This window comes from Triturus cristatus, chromosome 3_2, assembly GCF_964204655.1.
Source record: "Triturus cristatus chromosome 3_2, aTriCri1.1, whole genome shotgun sequence".
In the NCBI taxonomy this organism is placed as follows: Eukaryota; Metazoa; Chordata; class Amphibia; order Caudata; family Salamandridae; genus Triturus; species Triturus cristatus.
The window spans coordinates 1,167,228,498-1,167,252,652 of record NC_140584.1 but is presented as its reverse complement, the minus strand read 5'-3'; the positions used below and the strand labels follow the sequence as shown (position 1 = coordinate 1,167,252,652).

Below are 24,155 nucleotides of genomic sequence, written 5' to 3'. Positions count from 1 at the left end.
TCGACTTTTGTGTTTGGGGCACTTAAAAAAGGTTAACATGCAATGTTTGGGCATATTGGGTCCCCCCAGGGTCTCACCTCGGTGTCCAGGGTGGGGGGTCCAGTATCTAGAAAGTAGACCCTTATAAAATGAGTTTTTATAAGCCCTGGGTAAAGTGAAATTGCACATTTCACTCCCCACATTGTGATAAAGTGCTGCCCAAAATCGACTTTGGTGGTAGGAGCACTGTGGAGGGAGGATCTGCAATATTTTTACATATTCAGAACCCCTAAAGTCTCACATAGGTGTTCCTGGGGTGGGGGTCCTGTAGATATATGTAGCATACTTATAAAATGTTTTTATAAGCCCTGCTGCTGGAAAAATGGCCCATATCACTTTTCCCATTGCAAATCCCATGCCATAGGTTAACATTGGAAAAGGTTATTAGTTAATAACTGGAGAAAGAAAAGCCATAAAACTAGGATTAAAGGACTCGGTAGAATGGTAATGATAAATCCAACAATATGGTATTGTTGAATTTATTGTAAAAGTTAGACAAGAAGTTATAAGTTTTTTTTTGTCTGTAAGCCAAAATTCAACCCTGTACTGCTCTGATAGGTCAGAGATAAGTGGGTGAGCCTGGCTGCTTTGAAGAGGTGATAAATGACTCCTGGGGTTAGGAAGCCTCTCGGGGAGGAGAGGTTGCTGGGCATAGGAATGCCACAGCAGGGAAGGAGTCGTAAACCATGGACTTCAAGCGGGGGGGCCCCTGATCACCTCGAGCCAGATGCTAGGATAAAAGAAGGAATGAGCAGATGCAAGGGGGAACGACTATGGAGAATAGCCATCCTAGGGGTGTGTTTAACAAGGTCTTCTCTGCCTGCTGAAAATTCTGACATTGAATTTTAGAAAAATAGTGATTTCTGGGTTAGCATTTTGCCACACTACAGGAAGTGGTCAGACCTTTGGGTGAAACCCTGCATCTCATGGGACAGGAGTGCCCTCCTGCTTGACCCCAGAAAACACTGAATAAGTATCTGAGAAGGGCAGAGCCCCTCAGATCTGCTGATTGAAACCTAATAGAATCAGAAGGGTCTGCGCTGAAGAGTTGGTGCATTTCCAAAGGCCTGAACTCTGAAGATTGCGCCTTTTTGCTCAATTTGAAACTACAGCCCTGTGGATCAAACCTGCTTCAAAAGGACTAAAGAGTGGAATCCATGCAAGCTACAGGTTAACAGAGCTCACCTAGACATCACCACAAAGAATCCTCAGCCTGGAGTACTACCAGTGGATTTGTAAGGTTTTTGTTCAAGTGGATTGCGAAAATTGAAGTCTCTCACTTTCAAGGACCCTCTTGGAGATTGCAGAACCTTGGATTGTGTTTTGGATACTTTGGGACCCGCAAGAAGAACTTCAGGAAGGAGTTCTAACTGGACCCAGCCTGCTAGAGGAGGCTGCACAACACTGGTGAGAGATAATTGCTAAAGGTGAATGTGTCTCTGTCCGAGCAAACAAAATGACTAAAAAGGAACTGTTGGTTTCTAAGCACTAGAAAGTGACTAATATTTAGAAATTCATCTCTGGTTCACTACAGTGGATTTTTTTGGTTTTGGTGTCATTTAAAAGATTAAAATATTTCCTACTTTGAGGGCTCGCGCCTAGCAGCGATGCAGTGCACAGCACTGCTCGCGCAGGCGAGAGCACTTTTGTGGAGGCTTCCAAAGCGGACCCTGGAATCGCTCGTGCGTGTGCGATTCCTTTTGGGCAACGGTATTGGCGTTTGCGGTCGTCTTTTTTAGAAAGACAGCACGCAATAGGTCAAAGGCGGTCGCGTTGCTCCGCCCATGGCTTATTGGTGTCTGTTACCCGCACGCCGACATCTGTTTTCAATTATCGTGCCCAGACACTGGCGTGATAATTTAAAACAGATCGCTCGATGTGGCGCGTGCGCACCACTCGCGGGCGTGTTCTTGGCTGCGGTGTCCTTCTCGTTGAATAAGGAGGCATGCTTCTGACGGGATTTCATAAATGATAGGTAGTTAGGTACTGCCACGTTTCATTTGCCATCTGGTAAATATACCATGTTTTTTCATTGTTTCCCACGTGCTACTCAGGCATTCAAAGTACCACATACAGCGCATGACAAAAACAAACGTAAGGATGTGTCTTTTGTCGGTCTTCTAATTGTCCCCTCACAGCTTTCCCAGAGCCACACTTTCCTCTCTTTGAGTCCGTAATCACAGCCTTGGCGGAGGACCTGCTCATAACGTCTGTTTAACACAAAGGATCTCGGTCTTGTAATGGGAATTAATCTTTTTGTCTTGGGGGCCTTCATACGCACTGGCCTATGTACTTTGACAGGCCTATTCAATGCTTGTGTAGCGCCAACCTACTGCGGAAGTGACTTGGTCTATCCCTGCCGTGGAAGAGAGACCTTCTAGGACAGAATCATTACTGCAACCCGGGGGCAAGGTTTTAATCAGTTTCCCCATTTTGTCAAATCATGTGACCGTGGTTAAATCCCTTCTTTTGGCAGTGTCCTTTTTTTACTTTTTCAAATTAAGAAGCAGTTTGAAACTGGCAGAACTGCATGCGATACAAGTTAAACATTTTCTTCCCTAAGTGGAGAGATGCAATCACACGTGAATTTATTAGCTAATGAGGTAGATGATGAAGAATTTGCATATTTGAACATTGCAAAAATATTAGATACCTCAAAAGGGCAATCGCACATGTAATGGCTGCTACAGTAGGCTTGGGGTGGGGGCATTCTTTGGTTATTTTGTTTGTAGAGTGTTCCACAGGTCTCCCTGCAATAGCTTCAGAGGGTATTTGAAAAGCTCTTGTCCTCGTTTCCATTGCAGGCGGTTGTAGCTTCTGACATCAGGGAGTACGTAATGGTTTCGAAGGGAGAGTTTTAAACTTATTACATATCTGGTTTAGCGGGGTGTCAATCTCCAGAACAATATGAGCAGTGACTGTTGTTAAAAGCATTCACTGCAGGGATCCAGGATGGTCATTACTTCAAAGCAAAGCTCAACCTTTCATCAGGATAAAAAGCCTTGTTCAATAATTTACAGCAAAGATTGGAATGTGAGAGCTGTCGCTGCTCCTGCCACAAAACCAAATTACCTGGAAACTGTGTCGGGGGTGCTGCAGCAGGACGTACACAATTGCTGCTCGTTGCTCAACTTAGCTTTGTTTAGTGGGCAGCAGATCAGACCCTGTGCAGCGCACTATTGCTACTGTTCAGTGCATAGGAGTGTGGGAAGTCACGGGCTGCCTGCAGCACAGCCCATAAGGGCACAAATACCCTCCGCTCAATCCAACCCATAATTCCACTACATAACACTCCATAACACATGGGTAAAAGACATTGTCATTTCCAACGCCAATAGGTCTAACTCAAGCCAATGTGAGACCTATTGCATTTCCAATGCTTGTTATAAATTGGGGTTGGATTTTTATTTTGTGTTGTCGTAATTTACTGAATTGGTGTTTTTTAAATGCTTTATATACCGGTCTTTGAAGTTAAGCCTGCCTGCTCGCAGCCACGGTACCAAGGGTTGAGCATAGGAATAATTTTCTAAGACCTATTCTGAGTCATTTACTGTTAGTGGCCTTATTGCCAGTGGCAGACCTACATTTGCCCCTACCAATAATCCACTTTCCAACACTGCTGTAGTACAGAGTGCTGAGACTGAGCTGTACAGACCTGACAAATTGCACTTCCTGGCACTGTAGAGATTACAACTTTTCAGTAACCATTTGGGCTCCTGTAAGTATTCAAAATGTGAGGAATCTGTAGGTTGATAGAATATGCACCAGAAAGATATTTGTCGAAGGTAATTTGTTCATATGTTACATACTTTAAGGACTTCTGTATGCAATTTGTGAATATATGAAATTTGTTTTTGCTATGTTGTGATCGTTTTTAGCAAGTGCTATATATATTTACGTTTTTGTTTTTGGTAGGTCATTATATCAGTGATGTATTCGACATCAGAAAGCTTGACTGGTTCACATATGATGATTTGATGGTGTCCAAGATCCAGGAGATGGAGGTTCAGAGTGAAAGAGATCGAACGGGTTACATATTTTTTTACATGCACAGGTAATTAATATTGACACAAAAAAAAACATGAGGGCGGTCACTTGGAAGAAAAATGATTTATCAATTTAGTGTTTGTAATAGTATCTAGCTTTTGTAGCGGTTGATCACTTTGCACGGTCCTGCGGTCTAGTGTTGAGGGCCAATGCTGCAAGTAAAAATATTGGTTTTGAGGTGACTCATGATTCCTCCCCTGATACCTCAATACGCCTTGATAAGGACTCTTCAAAGCAGGAGTCTCCCACCTTTTCTGTAGTGAGAACTACTTCTGATCAGTGAGAATTATTGTGAGTTACTGAATGCTAAACAACTCATGCATTGTTATCAGCCACCCCACGCCCAGCTTAATTGACTAAGGCTAATGTCCATAGAAGCAGACTATATGGTTTGAAAATTAAAACTTTGACAAGCGGCACGATGACATGGCTGCCATGTGCATCAGTGAGTGTGGGGTCTTTGGGGCTGTATGAACGTGTGTGTATGAATGAGATGTATATGTATGGGTGATAGAGAGCATTTGTCTTATGTACTTGGGACACAGAACAAACCTTTTGCCATATGTGGTACAGTTACATGTATAACCCACACAGAACCATTTTTTTTTTAATGGGAAATTTAAAGTGCAGAAAAATTGTGAAAATATTTAACATGCTTCTGCACTTTAAAGTACTCCAATGTAAAAAAAAAAAAAAGCAAGTTCTACATATGGCAGTCTACTGGCCATTAGAAGCAAGAGGCCTGCTATTTTTAAATGCAACACTTAATTGGGAGAAAATAAAAAAAAAAGTTAACAATGATTAAGGCAAGATTACATTTTAAATTTCTCCCATTTAAAAGTATTCAAACATCATTTTGTTCTCAGAGGGTGAATACCTAAGTGCCTTAGTTCTTCACATCTGTGCCACAGCCTGGGTCATAAATCTGTTATAAGTGGGATTTATAAAGCATGCAGCTACTCGAGTGTCCCTGCGGTAACTGAACAGTAAGGGCAAGGACGAGAGCGAAACTGCTGACTACTGGACAAAAGGCAGGTTTAAAGCATTTTCCTGGACAGTCTTTCATCCTCTGTACACCCGAGTTCTTTAGGAAGGTTGTTCCAGCCCACTGGCCCTAAAAGAGACAGACCGACAACCATCTCTTGCAAGGCTGACTTTCAGAGCCATGGCCAAGAGAATGTTGGAGGAGCACGGCTTTCTCAAAGGGCTGTAGAAGGAAATTCTAGAAGACAGTCTGGTCCAGGAGGTCTACAAATCAACATGCTGTCTAATGACTTTTGGGCATTTAGTGAGAGGCAGAAACCTATCCCCTCCGCTTTCCTAAGATCTGAAACTGGGAAGGAAGAGCAAGAAATATGCTGTCTGCAGCCTGGTGATAGTGCAAAATAAGCTTATTCTTCCCTTCACTTTAATAGGAAAATATGACCCTGTGCTTTGTGAAAAAATGTACTCAAGGTTGCAAGCTACTCTGCAGGTGTCTGGGAGCTACCTGTGGCTCGCAATCAACTGGTTGGAGACACCTTCTCCAGAGCATCACCTGAGCCTGGCTTCGAGGGAACATGTACGATGGAGAGAAGAGGGGAGGTCCAGCCCGTTGGGTCAAGGAGATTGAAGTCTAATAACTGTCCTTGGAGAACACGGACTACAAACATTTGCCAACTCTAGGCCCCCAGTGAAACCTAATCTTTTTGACATAGTCTGCATCGAATGAGTCAACTACAATCCAAGCGTCTATCCTGAGAGAGTGGCTTTGAGCCGCAAGAGTGCTCTGAAAATGACTTGACCGCTGCCACTGACCACTATCCCTGAGCCTGCTCGGTACTGTTATCCATTCCTTGCTCCGAAGAGACCCGGAGCGAAGGGGGCTGCTCCTTGAAGCCTGGAAACACCCTGTAGATCCAGGGACACTAAAGTTGGTGTTGAAGCAGACATCAGCACTCGCATCAATATAGAGTTTGCTTATGTTTCACTGGAGCTTCCTGAACAGCTTGATTTCAGGTAGAGTACAATTTATGTAATAATCAGACAGGACAGATATTTCTGACTCTTCTTAGCAAGACCTAACTCAAAGCCACCTAAAAGAGGAAGCTTACTTTTGAGAGGCCATATCGCAGGACCTCAAAGTTCTAAATAACTAAAAAGCAAGGGCCTCGAGACATTAGTCCTATACCTTCTTATACTCTGCTTCACCACAAGTGTCACCACACACTGACTTGTACCATTAGCAGAATCCCCAAGATCCTTACTATGAGCCCATCTCAACTGAGGAGGAAAGATCCACAGTATAATATTGGCCCCCTATATCATCTTTTGAACCCTACCCAGTAAAGGCTTGTCCATCAGATGGCACAGCAGCCGATCAAACCATCGTCCAGAGAACTGCAGATCACTAAGATTAATCTTCATGTTATAGAAAAGGAAGACCTGATATGATAGGTACCTTGAGAAGGAGCAGTTGGTGAAACATTTGGCTGTGACCTACCGCAAGAGGCAAGGATTTAGTTCTTTTTTTTTATACGGCTGATACTAAATCATGCAAGAGTAACACAAGCGTCTTGCTCAGAAGACATAGCATAGGCTCTCAGGCTCCCTCCTGAAGCTAAAGGACCACCTCATTAATGCATGCTTTGATGGATAACATTTGTGTATGCCTTATGTAGACTCAAAGAAAAGATCAAGGACACAGACAGCTAAGGCTATGGGAGCACTTCAAATCCGGCTTGCAGGCATGGTGTTTGGCACCAACAGGTGAGATGCGGTGCCCGGACTGCAGCAACAAAGCAGGACCCTGGCTTCCAGCAACAGTAGTCCTTTCAGGAGGGGCAACTTCCCAGTGGCAATTGTTGATGGAAAGGTAGCGTAGCCAAAGGAAAGGGTGTCTCTACTTCGAAGGAGTGGCTTGTCCACCATGCTACCCTGACAACACCAGTCGGTAGGGAAGAATAAGGTTTTCCCTTCTGCAATGGGAAGGAATAACCTCAAAGTGGGTCCAATCTGTCATCCAGCAGGGATACTGCTTGAAACTCCTCACTACACCGCTAAGCTGTACACCTCCATCAGTCAGGAACATCACACTGCTGCAGGAGGCGATACCAGCAATTGTCAGCAATGATGCAATGAAACTTGTCACACTAAAGGTGACAGAGTATGTTTGTAATACCTTCTAATTTTGAAAGCAGGCTCACTAAGGCTAATATTAGACCTGAGGTCACTCAACCATTCCATAGTATCCAATCGCTACAAGATGACGTCCTTTCAAGGCTTCATTTCACTTCTTTGCATAGGAGATCTATGGCTACTCTCTATCTCAAGGATGCCTACTTCCATATCATTCTAGCACATCACCACTACCTCAGGCTTGCAGTAAGTGAGCAACACCACTAGTTCACAGTACAACCCTTTGCAGTCACTGTAGCCCAGGTGGTTATTTACCAAATGCCTGGCAGTGCATCTGTGTCACATCACCATTCATGGCATGCACCAGCTCGATGACTAGCTCTTAAAGAGCAGCAGCCATCAGCGGTGCCAAGCGCACACTCAGCAAGTGTGATTGCAAACAAAATCACATCTGCCCCCATCCAGGAGATGCAGGTCTTTTTGTGAGCCATACTGAACAGTGACAGGCAAAGCCTATCCCAGCCAAGAGAGAATGGCTGCTGCAAAGGCTGTTTCCCATTTACCAAGCGTTGTGCTCTGATAGTAGGAACGATAATGAATTTGTGGGTTTGGTGGCATCTTTCATTGCAATAGTTACAAATGTTCACCTTCACATGCTCCATTACAGGAGTTTGTCCAGGCAGTGGTCACAATCAGCAGGCTGCGTGGGTACTTATATCGCTGTTTGAGTTAAGCACATTCTAAAATAGTGGATTAGCAAAAACTTGTTAGTGGACTGGTCATTTGTCGACTCAACTGTAGAGGACGATCCTCACACTCCTCCCTCATGGGGTGGGAAGTACATTTAGGCAACCTGACCATTCAGGGTACTTGGATGCAGCCACAAATGCAAATTCCTATCAGTTTTGTTGACTGGAGGGCAGTGCAATTGATACTCAAGGTGTTTCTAATTTGAACAGACAATGACTGCAGTGTGTTACATCCATAAGCAAAGGATCACTCTCACCCCATTTATCTGCATTAGCACAAACAATATGGCATTGGACCATTCACCACCAAGTCCTCTTATCAGATGTGCAGGGAGTGAACACAGACTATGCGTACCTGCTATGCAGTTCGCATCAACAAACACGTTAGTGGTGCCTCCCAAAATACCTCAACAGTCCTATCAGAAATGGGGGATACTTCGATCTGTTCTAAACCTCAGAAAACACAAAATGCCCAAGCTTTGTGTACAGGTGCCCACATCCACTTTGCTTGGGCAATGCTCTGTGGATAAACTGATCTGTGATATTTGCCTCCACATTTTCTACACTGGCACTGATTCCATATGGGTGAGACAACCACAGTACTCTGTGCTACTGGACATGTCCTTGAACCCACGCGAAAAGCTTCGCTTGGAAGGTTTGATAATAAGCATGTGGTCCCTTGCAGAGCACCAGGTCAAAATCAATTCGAGGCTTTGGGCTATCTGGCTGGTACTGAAAGACTTACTACCAACCATCAAAAGGAGGATTATGCATGTTCTCACACACTACTGTGATGTAGTATTGCAACAAGCAGGGCAGAGTGGAGTTTTCGGTCCTGGGCAGGAGGCTCTGTGCCTTTTAGAGGTTGAAGAGCCAGCTTCTTGGTGGCCAATTGCCTGCCACCGTCTGAGCAGGTGAGTTAAGAAGATGTTGGCTGGCAAACCACAAATGGAGTCTTCATCCTCAGGGCGCTTAAAACATCTTTGAGCAGTTGTTCCTGCCCCTGCTGAATCTTTTTGCCACCTATGAAAACTCAGGGGCATGATTACTGTGCACTGAAGTTTCTAAGGCTCCCACTATATTTTCCTGGAAGAAGCTTGCCGTCTGCTGTGGAGCACAGATCCTTAGGCCTTTTCGTTGCCCTAGATTGGACCAGAAGAGACAACTTTGATCGCTTGAGCCTGAGCATTTGCCATCTGATACAGCTACCCCTTTGAGAAAGTCCCGTCTCCATACCAGGGAAGTGTCCTGCAGTCTAATCTCCACAACCTCCATGTGCAGAAATTAAACGGCAGCATCGGAGCTAATTTGATTTGTCATTGGGAGTAGTAGGCATAATCTTTGTAGCCAGACTTTCTTCAGCCAGGTCTCATCTGTTCTGGGTGCTGGTAACGGTTTGTGACCTTGTGTTGGAACCTTAATCTCGATAGTCTACAGACAAAACTGTCATCGTTTTAAAAAAAAAAAATCTTTTCTCAATAAAGCTTTGCAGTGGGCACAGAGCAGTTATGTCAGCCCTTACTTTGCACCTTTGCTAAGCATTATTGCTTCATTTTAGAGTAAGGAGGGATGGTCATTTTGCATGTTCAACTCTCCAGGATTTCCTTGTCTATTTGTTTTCAGACTCTCCATCCTGGTGGCACTTGAAAGTCTATTCAAAAGATGATTTATCTAAAGATAAAAGTATCCATCAGAAGAAGGGCACTTGCCTTCGATAATGATCTTTCTGGAGGATACTCTTTCTAATTATTCTCTGATCTCTACCACCTCCCCTTTCAGGATGGTACAGACCACAACTATAAAAAGGGTTGCGAGTTAGACTGTGACTCTGCACCTTCTCAAATTGCCATGGCTCTTTTCCTCTGGGCCTCAGGCACAGAAAAAATGGATAGAAAACTGACATTCGGATGCCAGGGTGGGGCTTTATGCTCCAGTGAAGTCACAAGGGTGTTTCTGGCGCCAGGACACCATATCCACATGGAAGAGCTGTTAATTTTCCGAATCCAGTCTGGCTCCTGGGATATTCCAACGGTGAGGATTCAAAATGGGAGAAATCTAAAAGTAGGGCATCCACATGAAACATGGTTGCTGAAGGCAAGTACATTTCATATCTCATAAAGACTCTCCTTTAAAATATGTACTAGGTGCATCCTTGAGGTTTGGGTACAGTGTTTATGTATGTTTATGCATGTGTATATGAATGTGTGAATGTGTGTACGGAAGTCTGTATAGGTGTGTATATATGTATATATATATATATTGTGTGTATGTATATGTATGTGTGTATTTACATACACACATGAACACAAGCCACAGATTTAAAGGGACGTGACCCTCCAAATGGGTGTACAAAATCCGTGGAAACATTTGATAAAGTACCTGGCTCAGAAGTGTGCAGGCACCCTGGCAGTTAAGGGATGAATGAAGATCTGTGCTGAAGGAGAAAATGTCACGTCTGTTTAAAAAAGTTTCCTGGATCTTGATCAGTCGGTGATATTCAATTGGTGAATCTAGGCAAGAACAACTTTGATTATAGCTGTGTCATTCAGGATCGCTAGACCAAGAAAATGGTTTTATTCATTGGGATTTTCTTTACATGATTGGTTGAAAATTGCCCTTAAGCTGTTCATCACTACTCGAAAATGTCAAATGAAAGAATTTGAAGTGTTTGTATTTTAAGATTGGTACAGTTCAAGTCAGTGGTATAGATTGTGTAGTAATAATTGTAACCCCTTTAACCAGAATTCTAATGTATAATATCTCTTTTCAGAGATATACTTGATGACCTGCAGGAAACTGAGAAGAATTCTCAGCCACTTGGTGTGGAACTTGCTCGACCGATCAGACCCCCACTATGAAAGCCATTTCACCAGCTTCCAACAGAAGATTGGAACATGAAAGACAAATACACTCAGTTATGAGGAAACAGTAGTCCTGCTAGCTAAATAGTGGAAGATTCTTCAAGTCTAAAGAGTTTTTCCCTTGGACTACGGCAGGACTGTTTCTCAGTGGACTATGCCAGAAAGACAGCAGGATCCTATGTCTTCTGTTTTACAAGCATTCGCATTCAGCCTTAACAAGTCACAAGAAGTGGTAAAGTTAAAACCATTTGAACTGTTATCAAACGTCTGTTGTGATCGAACAGCGAGGGCAGATACCAATCTTGCCTGAAAAACGGAAATTGCGAGTTTACATATCACTTGGCACTCTTACCTGCTGCACCAACAGAGCGCCTATTTTAAGCAATAGAATATTTCTGCACCCTAGTGTTTCTGCGTCTCCTTACTGGGCACGCACCCAAGTTTCACAAAGAAACCGCACTTGGAACCTGCACTGCTATTAAGGAGTCTGCCATACAGAGGGCACCAATGGACTTCGCTCTGCCATTGTGCACAGCTATATGAAGCATATTTTCGGTGCTGTGGAATGTATCCTGTCGCCTGGTCACATTTTAAGATGCTATTTCCTATTATTGACCTTTACAGAAAAATATATGTATATATTGACAGATGTTTATAGTTTCTTTTTGAAATTTATTTTGCACTGTTCGTTTTTGTCCTCAAATTAATTTTGATAAACGGTTGGGATATCTGTTTTTATTTTTAGCTTGTTTCATGTCTGTTTTAATTTCTTTGGAAATGTGCATATCAAAACACTTGAGTTCAAACTTTAAGTTTAATGTAAGCACACTAACTGAATTCATGGACCGTTTTTTTGAAAGGTGAACAGTTGCATATTGAGTAGGTACCCCCGTCACTACCACTCCTTGAATATATGTCGAGACAGTTCAGGGAAAGGTGGAATTTAAAGATCCATCACAAGGAATGTAGTGCTCACTTCCTTTCAAAATGTCAACCGCAGTTGTATTGCTACCGATACAGGGATTTGCCTCAAGACTTAATAATACATATTGTGTTACTAAGCTTTTTTTCATGCATAGGTTATCAGATGCTTCATGAAAATTTAATGCTGCAACTGTATGGTGTCCCTGGTCCGTCTTCCCTCCGCCCCTTCTGCTATCTTTGTGGTTGCTGAGGAAATGCATAATAGTTTTAACTTATTCAGTTTGTTTTTAAGCATATGGTGTCAGAACCTTTACCAAATATTGTATGTTCTACTTGACCTATAGTAGAATACTTTGCACAAATAAAGAAAGGTGTGATGTGAAGCAAGTGGAAATGATAATCATAAGATGTTCCCTGGTACTATGTGACTTCTTTATAAGCCTACCGAGCCTATCTGCCACGGTGTGAAGGTGCTTTTTGTACGACAGGAGATGTCATAGCACTTTTTCCTTCGTTTTAAGTGCACATCAACTTTAAAATTCCCACAATGGTGTACTATTTGTACTATAATGAAAATGGTGGTTCTATCTGTGGCAGAGTTGTGAATCAGGTACACAACCCTGTTTCACAGTTAGCTACAAAAGAGGGCTACCTTTTTATAGGGCTTGCTTGAACATTAGCTTAAGTTGCAATACGGCTAATGAGCAACCCAGTTTTAAGACTATTGTCACCTCTAGAATGTCCGATTTGGTAGAAATAGCTTTGGAATATCAAAGTTGTGCACAGCAGAATCACACTATTAAATATATAGCGAACTGGGTCTTCTGCATCTTATATGACAATAGATTGGATTATTTATATGTATGCGAACCCAAGGTTCCAAATCAGTTGTCAGTCTTTACTCTGTACTGTGAAAAATAGTTTGCCTTTTCATTTTTGTGTTGAATTCTGCTTGAGTTGTGTATATTGATATTTTTTCTTATCCTCTCCTTCAATATCTGGGGAAAAACCCATTTGGTAAGATTCTTATTTCACTGTAGTTCATTTCCATGAGGTTGCACTCTCTGTTTAGGCAGGGGTGTAAAGGAACTTTACATTTTACTAGCTAACTGGAGAGAGTGACAAAAAGATGTAGAGTGAATTAATAAGCTAAGAATGTTTGCTCCACTGTTTAGAACTGCCAACTTGTATGGTATTTAGGGGTTAAATTTTCATTACCAACTCAATGGTGCTTCAATATTGATTTGAATTCAGATGTTATTGTAATTGACTACTTTGTATGATAAAAAACTATATATAAAAGTATGTATAGAATAGTCTCCTTTCTGTCCTAAGTGCCACATACAAAAGTTGTATTTTGATAGTGTGTGGCCAAGAGAAATTAAAATTAATGTTGATTCCTATGCACACGCTTCCGTGTAGAATGATAGTTCATCAAATGTAGGTAAGTAGTGGGAGGCAAGTAATGTCTCAACTTATTTATTTGTCTTTATTCAAGAAAACAACACAAAGGCCAGCCAACACGTGTTTCCTCGTTGGGGTATTACCCCTTGACTTCAGGGCTGTAACGTTTCAGATGAGGAATTTAATACCTTGTTACCGGTTCAGGCAGCTACCTCCGGTTCAGAACGTGTTTCCGGCAGAGTGTGGAGTGGACCGCGTACTCTATACAGATCTCTCGTGGCTCACATCGGCCTTCATGTTAATTTCTCCCTTCATACACATCGCCATTAAATTACTAAAGGATACAGGTTGGATGCTCTAACTTTGAAGATTCACGGCACAGAATTAATTGGACTTGTGATACTGGAATGTTTCACGACCAGCCGGGTCGAACTTATAACCGGTAACAAGGTATTGAGTTCCTTATCTGAAATGTTACAGCCCAGAAAAAGTCACGGGTTAATACCCTGACGAAACACGTGTTGGCTGGACTTTGTGTTTTCTTGAATAAAGACACAGAAATAACAGCAGATTCCTTACTTTTTTAGTAATTCCCCCAGCTGTGAGGCTGGTTCTAGAAATTTTCAAGCAGTACCCCATGCAAGCAGATAAGTGGCGCCGTGCTCTCCATGCTGCCATCACTTTAGAAGTGATGCGTGGGACCCTATGTTGGTGGTCACGTGTGCTGACATCTGTTCCTTTTTTGGGGGGTAAACTGATTCAGACAATATCACCATCCAAATCTACAGGTTCAAATCTTATGGGTTATGTAGCAAACAGATGCCTGTGACTGCACAGGACACGTTTTGCCTGGGATTGGACCACAACTCCAAGGCTTGCTTTGACTACGCCATGATGCACCTCAACGCGATCCGGGATTGGGAAGCAAAGTGGTTAGTGGTGAAGCACCACAACGCTCCACATTGTGTTAAGTCGATGTTCAAAGGAAGGTCTTGTTTCCACAGCAGATCGCGGTCTAAATCCTTGGATAAGTCACAAAAACCACAAGAAGTCCAAGTGGAGCTCTGCCTTGTCTCACCACTCTTGATCCAAGAAGATGCCAGTGTGCTTCAATGCCCCTCAGTCTCACTCCGTAAGCCGCTGCACTTGAAAGTTGATTCCAATCCTGGTTCTGCTACAACCTGAATCTTCAGGGATTTTGGCGATATCATAGCAAATTGAACAATTCTGTGAACCCATGCAGTGGCTTTTAGGCAAGTTACCGTTTCCCTCTGGCGTGCTCTAAGAAGCCTTTCAACTGGTCTTCCATCTGCAGATTTGCGCTTGGTGCCAGCTGGGCACTCTGGATTCTTTCCTGGATCTGGCCCAACTTCGGTACAGGTTCCCTGACAAGCACAAAGACTAAAGGAAACTGGAATTTTTTTTAGCTGTTAAACCCCCCTCCCCCCACACACTCTTTTTACCCTATTTTTTTTTTTTACTACTAGGTACTGGTTTTTAACCCTGACTGTGCATAGTGTTGGTGGTCTTTCCCCTAAAACAAGTTAGTCTAATTGTACCCAGATTGACAAGGACCTTAGCAACACTAAGACCCTAGTAGATGGTACCCCCTGGTACCTAGGGCATGGGTACTAATGTTTGTCCCCAAGGGCTGCAGCATATATTGTGCCACTCTAAGGGACCCATACACAAATTACATGCAGACTACCATTGCAGACTGCTTGAAATGCTGCAAGCCATTCTGAAAGCTTGACATGGCACATTCACCCTGTGCCAGGCCTAAGTTCACTGCTTGTACTATATGCAAGTCACCCCTACAGCAAGCCTTAGAACCCTAAGGCAGGGTGCATTATAGTATGTGAGGACATATCTGCATGAGCAGATATGCCCTAGTGATGCTCAGGAAAGCCATCTTAAGACATCTACTCTGCAGTGGTCATCACGATTTACCCAGCTACATGATAGCTTCACTGAAAATGCTGGTCTTTGGTATCAAACACCTTCACTTAATAAATCTGTTCTTATGCCAGTACTAAATGTATTAAGACCTGCACCCAGAGGGCACCTCACAGGTGCACCCTGAAACTTTACTAGCCTGATAGTGTTGTCAGACCGGACTCTTCTAGCCTGCCAGGGAGAGCCCACGCTCTAAGGTCCAGAAGTAATGCCTGTTTCGAGTGAAGGTGTTCACACCTCCTTCAGCAGGATGGCTAGTGGGGTTAGCATGTGAAGTCCAGAGGCTTCAAAGCCACTGCCGCCTTTGATATCTGATCCCGTCTTCCTCAGACCTGGAAAATGCCACCCACTGCCCTTAGACCCATTTGGCACCAGGACATGTGGAGAAATTTGATAGACTGCGTGTTGCACGGTCAGGCTAGTCACACCCCTAAGGTGGACTACCTGAAGTGGACACTAAAACAAGGATTTCACCATCTTGGTTGTGGTGCAATTAGGAACTCTGGGACAGGGTTATGCCCACTCTCCACAGGAAGTGGTCATATACTGGGTGTAGTGACCCCAGGGGTCAGTAGCCCATTGGCTACTACGCTACACTCCCCTTATAACCCCCAAATTGAGTATTTAGGTGGTCCTCTGATACAAAGGAAAACAGATTCACCTGACTAAAAAAGGACAAAGAGCTGAAGGATGCAAGAACTGTGTACTACCTGTGAACTGTACGCCAAACCCTCCCTACTCCTGTCTCGACAATTGGAATTAAACCCCTGACTAGTCTTGCGATTTGTATCCTCCAAAAGCCTTGCAGGGCTGCCAGCACTTCGCCAACCAGTCAGCATTTCACTTGAAGTGGATTAGCCACTTCCCTACAGGCACCAACCGCAAAGTCTGGTTAACTGATCTGACTAACGGTCCACAAGGTCAGATCCGTCTCTCCAAGTTTGGAGATGTCAGAACCTCCAGGAGTCACCCTGCACCAATACTTTGGGTACCTGACCCTTTTCAGCCACCAAGGCTTTTTCAGTGTCCAGTCTGGACACCAATACCCCCAGGACAGGCCTACTGATGTGGGATGACTGCACCAGAGAGGCCATCGTTCGAGTGGCCCTGCTGTCCTGTGTCCCCATCTCCAGGTAGACTCAAAACATGAGCTGCCAACACAAGCAACCCGCCGGACAAAACACCTCCGCATCAGAGCTCCACCTACCTTACGAGCCTGCAGACCGTGCACCCTTGCCTCAGACACTCGAGAAACAAGCCCCCCTTTGGGTTCCAACAGACTTGCCCCCAAGTCACCACTTGGAGCATTTTTTGGTTTTCTCCATAGACTACAGTGGTAGCGTTCGAGGCTACACTTGCGACCAGAACCTCGGCACCAGGGCAGGTAAACCAAAACTGCTGGTAGTGCTAAGGACCTTTGCCCCTACTTGCATTAAGTCCAGAAGAACAATCCTGAAACTCGATTGCAAGTACCCCTATGCAGTGTATGTTTCTCCCATAGGATAACATTACCGCGCACTAGGCTCATGACTCGCATCTGCCAGCTGTATTTTTTAAGTGTCTGAAAACTTGAAAAGTACCTAATCTTGTAGATCTTGGTGTCTAAACGAATCTAAAAATCTGTTATTTTTCTAAATTCGCGATTTGAGTATCTCATTTATTGACTGTGTGCAACAAATGCCCAGCACTCCCCTCTAATAACCCTTAGGCTGCTCGACCATACTAGCACAAATGGAGCACCTTGGGATTGTTAAAGCAAGCCCCTTTACACCAACAAGTGACATCTAGACTCTCTGCACAGTGCACCTCATTTTGATACACTATATAGAGAGCCAACTTCCTACAACGACACGATCCGCTAATGCCATAGACTGGATGATGGCAGCGAACCGAACACAATTTCTGATGCTGAGACAGCAGCACCACCACGACTATGTCTGAGGTCGCAGGCTGCTTTGACTGAACTGCAGCCATTTAGCCATCCTTCTGACTGATACAGTGCACTTGCCCTCTGGAAGAGCTCATGTCCGCCATTAAATGTTTGTCACAGATGATGGCATTGGTGGCTATGATGCTGGTGACAAGTTTGCCCAGCCCTATGACAAAGATAATTGGTATGGAGATCACCAGGATGCCAGTGTTGTAGATACTTCCCGGACAATGGATTGGTTTTGCCTCTGGGCCCTGCCACAGAAGATAGCGCCTCCTTTGCACTGGTGGTGCACAGGATGGCAGAGGTTCTTAATATTCAGTTCCCTACTCAAAGTGAAGACCAGTTTTTTAAGTGAGGTGCTTCAGACTGGTCAAACAAGTTGTGAGCCCCTGCTGCCCTTTAATGAGGCGCTCACAGACACTTTTAGGGACTTGGGCTGAACCCTGTTCAGGCCTTCTAGTCAGTGGGCAGGTTGTCATGCGGAATCGCCCTGCGCCAGGTAACCCAGACTTTCTCACCCTGCAACCCACTCCTGAGAGCCATGTATTGTAGATGTCAGGCTGGAAAATGAACCTGAATTAATTCCTGATAACTCCTTGATAGGGCATGGAAAAGGGTAAAGACATTCAGAACAAGCATTTGGAATAGCCAATAGGTCTCCCCTTTTGGGCATTAAGTGTTATGACAGAGCTATGGGCTTTGTTAACGTTTTTAAAAGTGTTTAGTATTGTGAATGTTGTGCAGCATGTTTATAAGTTATAATAAGTGTTTTAACCATTTCTGGCACCTTATATATAACCTAAAAAAACATACACAACTGAAGTGCCTTAATGAGTCCCGGAAACCATCAGCTCAAATTAAGCACTGTAGGTTACAAAATGCAAAAAGCATATTAAACGGCACGCACAATAACTGCATCGAAGTCTATAAATAAAAGCTATTTCAGAAATGCGTTTTACTTATGCGTGTGATAAAAGCCAAAGAGCATGTAAAACATTGCACACCATAACACCGCAGTTTATAAATATGTATCCAAAATGAGTTTTACTTGTGCGTGTTGTAATGAGTTTTAATATATCTTTAAATGAAGGAGTAGTAAGAGTGACGGACCACTACTCCAGATTGCACAAAAAACAGACTGAGCAGCAGACTGCGAAAAACACTGAGGGGGGGGGGGGAGGGGGGGGAGGGAGGGAGGGGGGAGTGACTGATAATTATCAAGTAAAAACTGCCAAAGTAATTTCAATGGCATGCGGATCAGAGTAGCGCACACTGTACAAAAACTGCTGCAAGCTGGGAACAAAAGCATTTGAGACCAGCGCGGTCGCGATAGTGAAAATGACCATAACATGATCCAAAACAGATGGCACCCTGCTCGCTCCTGCAAGCTGGATGCTATAGGAGGAAACATTTACTGCAAAAGGTGGGACATGCACCCACCTTAGGCCAATTGCGTGCTTTCATTTTTGAAAGCCACAGGCAAAGGCCAATACAATGTGTGCAAAATCGAAACACACACGAGTTTTCAGAAAAGCTGGAGTGATTCCAAGAGGCCCTCTCCTAGAGCAGCGCATGCGTGCTGTGCCAAGCTCTACCTAAAAAGGGGCTTTCTGATACGTAAAGGTGTAGATTCCTCACTTTTTGAACATTGCCCACACATCCAACTGGACCTGAAAACTTCATCTGAAAGAAAGTTATAGATTCCTTACCTTGGTTTCCCCCAGGCGTCCGACTGGAGCCAGAAAGATTTTTGTCAGCAGTACCCCTGCGCGTCGGACTGTGGCGTCGGTTGACTGCGTTCGGCGTCGTGGTGGCTGGGATGACGTCGCGTTAAGTACATAGACTACGCCCTCACGTGCTGTCAGTTCTTTCTTTTTCCGCGCCAGCATGCGCAGATCTGGAGAGAGCGGTACCTCCAGGCACTTTTTGACTGACTTTTTCTTGACTTTTGTTGACATCGTTTTTTTGAGTCCATCGACTCCTGGTGCACGAGGGATCCCCGGCTTAAAGGCCTGCGGCTCCTGTAACCGACTGATGTCGTTGACGAATCCGCACCGCTTGTGCCTCTACTTCTTGGAGCGCGACCATGACCCGAAGTCGTGTGACTGCCGGACCATGGCCCCAAAGTCTTTGCCGGAGTGGTCCCGAAAGCTACTCGAGGACTGGCAGTCAGCTCCCCGTCACTTGAGGTCCCAGTCCCGTGGGAGGGCGAGGGACCGGCCGCAGAGCCATTATCATTCCTCTTGCAAGACTTCGCACTCTAGGTCAGGTAAGTTGAAGCACAAGAAGTCGTCTTAGAAGCATCGTCTCTGTTCGACTTTCCGTTGGCTGACGCAACAAAGGGTGCGGGTCGTACCCCTCCCGCGGCTCCGCGTGTGGACCCTACAGGGTTGACTCTGGCCTGACCGGGAGCGGCCCCTACCCAGCTGCGTCAGTTCTATGAAACGATGCATGCCATCTTTGGGCTGCCTGACTCCGCCGGTGTGCTTTCGGGTCCTGCGGACTCTGCTGGGGGCCCTATGCCTTCGACACCAGTGGCCCTGGCACCGCAGGACCCCCTTGGATCCAGGCCTGCATCTGGATTGGCGCCAGTCGACCTGATTACGCCACCCCTGGTGCCGATTCCACCAGCACTACGTCCGCAGCTGGCACATCGACACCGGCTTCCGCCCCGATGTGGACACGGAGCCGGACGGGCGTCTACCAATGCTGGATCTGGTGCTGATGGGTACTTTTGTGCCTGTGTTCCACCCTGGCCCTTTTCAGCCAGATTGGCAACCAGAGGAGGGTGAGGAAGACGGGGCGAGGTCTGGAGACCATTTGACTGATCAGTTGTATTATGATCCGGAATGGAGAGGAACTGGGAGACGCAAATGGTCTGGATACTTCACCAGACCTTGGCATGTTGTCGTCTCCTACCTTGGTTACGGAGGAGGGAGCGTCTTACGCTGTGGTGTTGCTTAGGGTGGCTGAGGCTCTCGAGCTACCTACGGTGGCAGTTAGGACTAACCACCTGACGGGTGCTTCAGCCATCAGCGAGCTCTTCGGAGCCCCTGCTGCTGTTCAATGAAGCCCTAACCGACATCCTTTTGGGCACCTGGTCCAGGCCCAACACAGGGGCTTCTGTGGATAAGATGATTGCCCAATGCCACCGTCTGGCCCTGGGCGAACCCACTTTCCTCTCCCAACACCCCATCCCTGAGAGCTTGGTGGTCCAAGCCTGGACATCCAAAGGCACGTTCCTTAACGCTTCACCTGATAGGGAATCCAAAAAGCTGGACCAACTTGGGAAGATGTTTTCTTCCTCCAGCTCGGGACTGGGGTCATTAAACACAGCATGTCTGTTGGGCCATTAAACCCTCTTTTTGTGGGATACGGTGGTGCAAGTGCTGCCCCAGTGCCCGGAGGAGGCCCGGACCATGCTCTCCCGTGCGGTTGCCGAGGGAAGAGACGCAGCGAAGTTTACCATCCGCTGTGGACCGGACACTGCCCACTCACTGGTAGCACAATTTCAACGTCAGTAGCCTTTAGAAGCTACGCCTGGCTGAGGTCGACTTGCTTTTCTGGGGATGTCCAGAACACCCTGATGGACATGCCCTTTGATGGCCGTCGCCTGTTCGGTGACAAAGCAGAACGTGCGCTAGAGTGTTTTCAAGGACTCTCCGGCTATGGCCAAGTCCTTGGGCCTCCACCACACGCCTTGCACAGTCTGGTTTTTGCCCCTTTCGTGGCTATGGAAGGGGTGTCCCACCACGTTCCCTCCAGGGCCACAAGAAGCTGGCTGCTGGGTACGTGGGAATCACTGCCGTGGTTTTGAGGGTGGGCGGGCCAGTCCCCCACTGCAGCAGCCTCCAAACCCTCCTAGTCTGACCTTTCAGGCCCATCACACGCCAGTGGGTGGCAGGATTCGCCATCATCTCTCCCATTAGCATACCATCACGTCAGACAGGTGGGTTTGGCAGATAGTCTGAAGGGGCTACTCCCTCCCCTTCAAGACTACCCCCAGCCATGCCACCTCTGTACCATTGTATGTCGGGGATCATCTGACCCTTCTCCAACAGGAAGTTACGGCTTTTGGCCAGGGGGCCCTCAAACGAGTTCCTGCCCCAGAAGTAGGTTGTGGTTGCTATTCCCACTACTTTCTGGTGCCCAAGAAGGAGAAGGGCCTGCGTCCTATCTTAGATCTCAGCAACGTCTTCGGGAGGATCTTCTGTCGCAGCAGCAGGGTGCTCCTCCACCTGAACCTGTCCAGCCTCCACCTCCTTGCGTGGAGATTGAGCGGTGGCAATTGATGTCGTTTGACTTGCCTCCCAAAGTCTGTGATGAAATCTTGGCGTCCCTCCACTAAGACGGTAGACGCCTGCAGATGGAATAAATTTGTGGCTTGGTGCACAGCAAAGGCTGTGGATCCCCTTACCGCCCCTCTGGTTCTCTTGTTCCTTCTTCCTTTGGCCCAGCAGGGCTTTGCTCTGGGCACTCTAAAAGGCTATCTCTCGGCCATTTTGCCCTTCCTTAGGCTTCTTGATCAGCCTTCTCTTTTCAAGTCCCCTGTTGTAAATAGTTTCCTTAAGGGCATTACTCATCTCCTGTTTCCTTCGGAATGCCTCAGTGGGACTTGAACTTGGTTCTTACCTATCTTATGTGCGCTCTTTTTGAGCTGCTACATAACTGTCCTCTCGGGCTTTTATCCTTGAAAACTGCCTTTCTGGTGGCCATCACATCTGTGCGCAGAGTGAGTGAGCTACAAGCTCTTTCTTCCAAGATTCCATTTCTGGCTGTTAATCCGGACAAGGTCGTCCTCAGAACTAGACCTTCCTTTCTTCCAAAGATGGTAGCGTCTTTCCATATTGGCCAAACCATCACTTTGCCCACTTCGAAAGAGAGGCTCCACTGCCTGGATCCAAAATGTGTGCTTTCCTTCTACTTGGATCGCACCAACTAATTCCAGGTGGACGACCAGCTCTTTATTGGTTACGTGGGCGCTAAGAAAGGTCTGGCTGTGCACAAACGGACCATCTCCAGGTGAGTTGGGCTGTGCATCAAAGCTGGTTATTCTTTGGCAAAGGAGCCTCTAGTGGAGCTGCGTGCCCATTCCACCAGGGCAACGGCAGCTACTACTGCTTTGCAATGGGGAGTCCCTCTTAATGACATCTGTCAGGCAGCCATGTGGGCATCGCTGCACACGTTCACTAAACACTACCGCCTGGACAGCCAAATATGTAGAGAAGGCTTCTTTGGCTGTTGTGTTCTCCAGCAATTTCTGGTGTGAACTTAGTTTGCAGACCCACCTCCCGGGTTGGTATTGCTGGGGTATCTATTCTAAGGTAAGGAATCTATAACTAACTTTCTTCCAGATGGACAAGTTCATTACCTTTGGTAACGATATATCTGTGAAACATAGGTTAGTTATAGATTCCTTTGCGCCCCACCCATCCTCCCCGTTCTGCAAACTGATTTCTAGGGTTAAGGAATTCCTTTCAGGGCCCTAGTTTAGTGCACCAGTGTTCAGTGTTTTGCATGGCTCTTCGCTTCTAGCGTGGAAAGACGTGTACAGAACGGACGTCAGCGTGTGACGTCATCCCGGTGACCACGACGCCAACCGCGAAGTCGACCGATGCCACCTTTCGAGGCGCAGGGGTAATGCTGGCGAAAAACTTTCCGGATCCTGTCCGATACCTAGGGGTAATTCTAAGCTAAGGAATCTATAACTGACCTATGTTTCTTACAGATATATCGTTACCGAAGGTAAGAAACTTGTTCTTCATGACCGCAGTAGATATTTCTTCAGCAAAGCATATTGTCTGCCTGTTATGCGGTCCTGCCTTTTACTAGTCTTTCTTCACTTTTTGCTTGCTGCAACATTTTAAGTTACGCTTCGCAAGCAGACACACAACTTTCGCTCGTTGTGGTGAGTCTCGGCTGCATGCTGTGTCCACGTTGACATCACAATTTTAAAAGGTAAGCCGTCAAGGATTTGTGATCAATCAGGGAAGTCATTTGTTCGTGTTACCCATATCTTCACAGTGATTAATTCCAGTATTCGTGGGCCACAGCAGAACGTTATGAGTCTTGTGAAACTACTCCCTTACAGATATAACTAGATCATTGGTGTTTTTCCAGTATGTTCAAAATGTGATCACTGGTCGCACAGTGGAATGGGCGTGCAGCCCCACTGGACGCTCCTAGGCCAAAGAATAGCAGGCTTTGATGCACAGAACGACGCGCCTGGAGATGGTCCTTTTGTGCACGGCCCCACCTTTCTTAGCACCGACTTAACCAACAAAGAGCTGGTCATCCACCCGGAAGTGTTTGGTGCGATCCAAGTAGAAGGAAAGCGCGTGTTTTGGATCCAGACGGTGGATCCTCTCTCCCTCTTTTGAAGTATGCGGAGGCGGAAAGAAGGTGGGCAAAGGGATGGTTTGGCCAATGTGGAAAGGAGTAACCACCTTGGGAAGAAAGGAAGGTTTAGTTCTAAAGACAAACTTGTCCGGATGGACAGCCAGAAAGGGAGGCTTGGAAGAAAAAGCTTGTAGCTCACTCACCCTGCGTGCAGAGGTGATGGCCACCATAAAGGCAGTTTTCAGAGTGAAGTCTGAGAGGACAGTTATGTAGCGGTTCAAAAGGAGTGCACATAAGGTAAGTAAGAACCAAGTTCAAGTTCCACTGAGGCATTACGAAGGGAACAGCAGGAAATAATACCCTTGTGGAGGAGTAATACCCTTAAGAAATCTATTTACAACAGGAGACTTGAAAAGAGAAGGCTGAAATGGCCGAGAGGTAGCCCTTAAGAGTGCCCAGAGCAGAGCCCTGCTGGGCCAAAGAAAGGAGGAACAAGAGGACCTCAGAAATAGGGGTGTAAAGGGGATCCACAGCCTTTGCTGTGCACCATGCCACAAATTTGTACCATCTACAGGCGTATACCGTCTTAGTGGAGGGACGCCTGGCTGTCAAGATAACATCGTAGACTTCGGGAGGCAGGTCAAATGACGTCAACTGCTGCCGCTCAATCTCCATGCAAGGAGGTCGAGGCTGGACAGGTTCGGGTGGAGGACCGTCTGCTGCTGCGACAGAAGATACTCCTGAAGAGTCAGTCGGATCGATGGCCATGTTGAGCAGCTCAGGATA

At 45.8% G+C, this 24,155-nt stretch overlaps 1 protein-coding gene across 1 annotated transcript in view; it reads left to right on the top strand.

Annotated features, from left to right (window-relative positions):
- The window catches only part of USP37 (ubiquitin specific peptidase 37), a 345,091-nt gene extending 332,051 nt beyond the window's left edge, over nt 1-13,040 (top strand). Inside the window, exons 23-24 of the mRNA XM_085650037.1 lie at nt 3,955-4,093; nt 10,723-13,040. Coding sequence (XP_085506163.1) covers nt 3,955-4,093; nt 10,723-10,810 — 227 coding nt within the window. The 3' untranslated portion in view covers nt 10,811-13,040. The remainder of the gene's footprint in view (nt 1-3,954; nt 4,094-10,722) is intronic.
- Nucleotides 13,041-24,155: the final 11,115 nt, after the last annotated feature.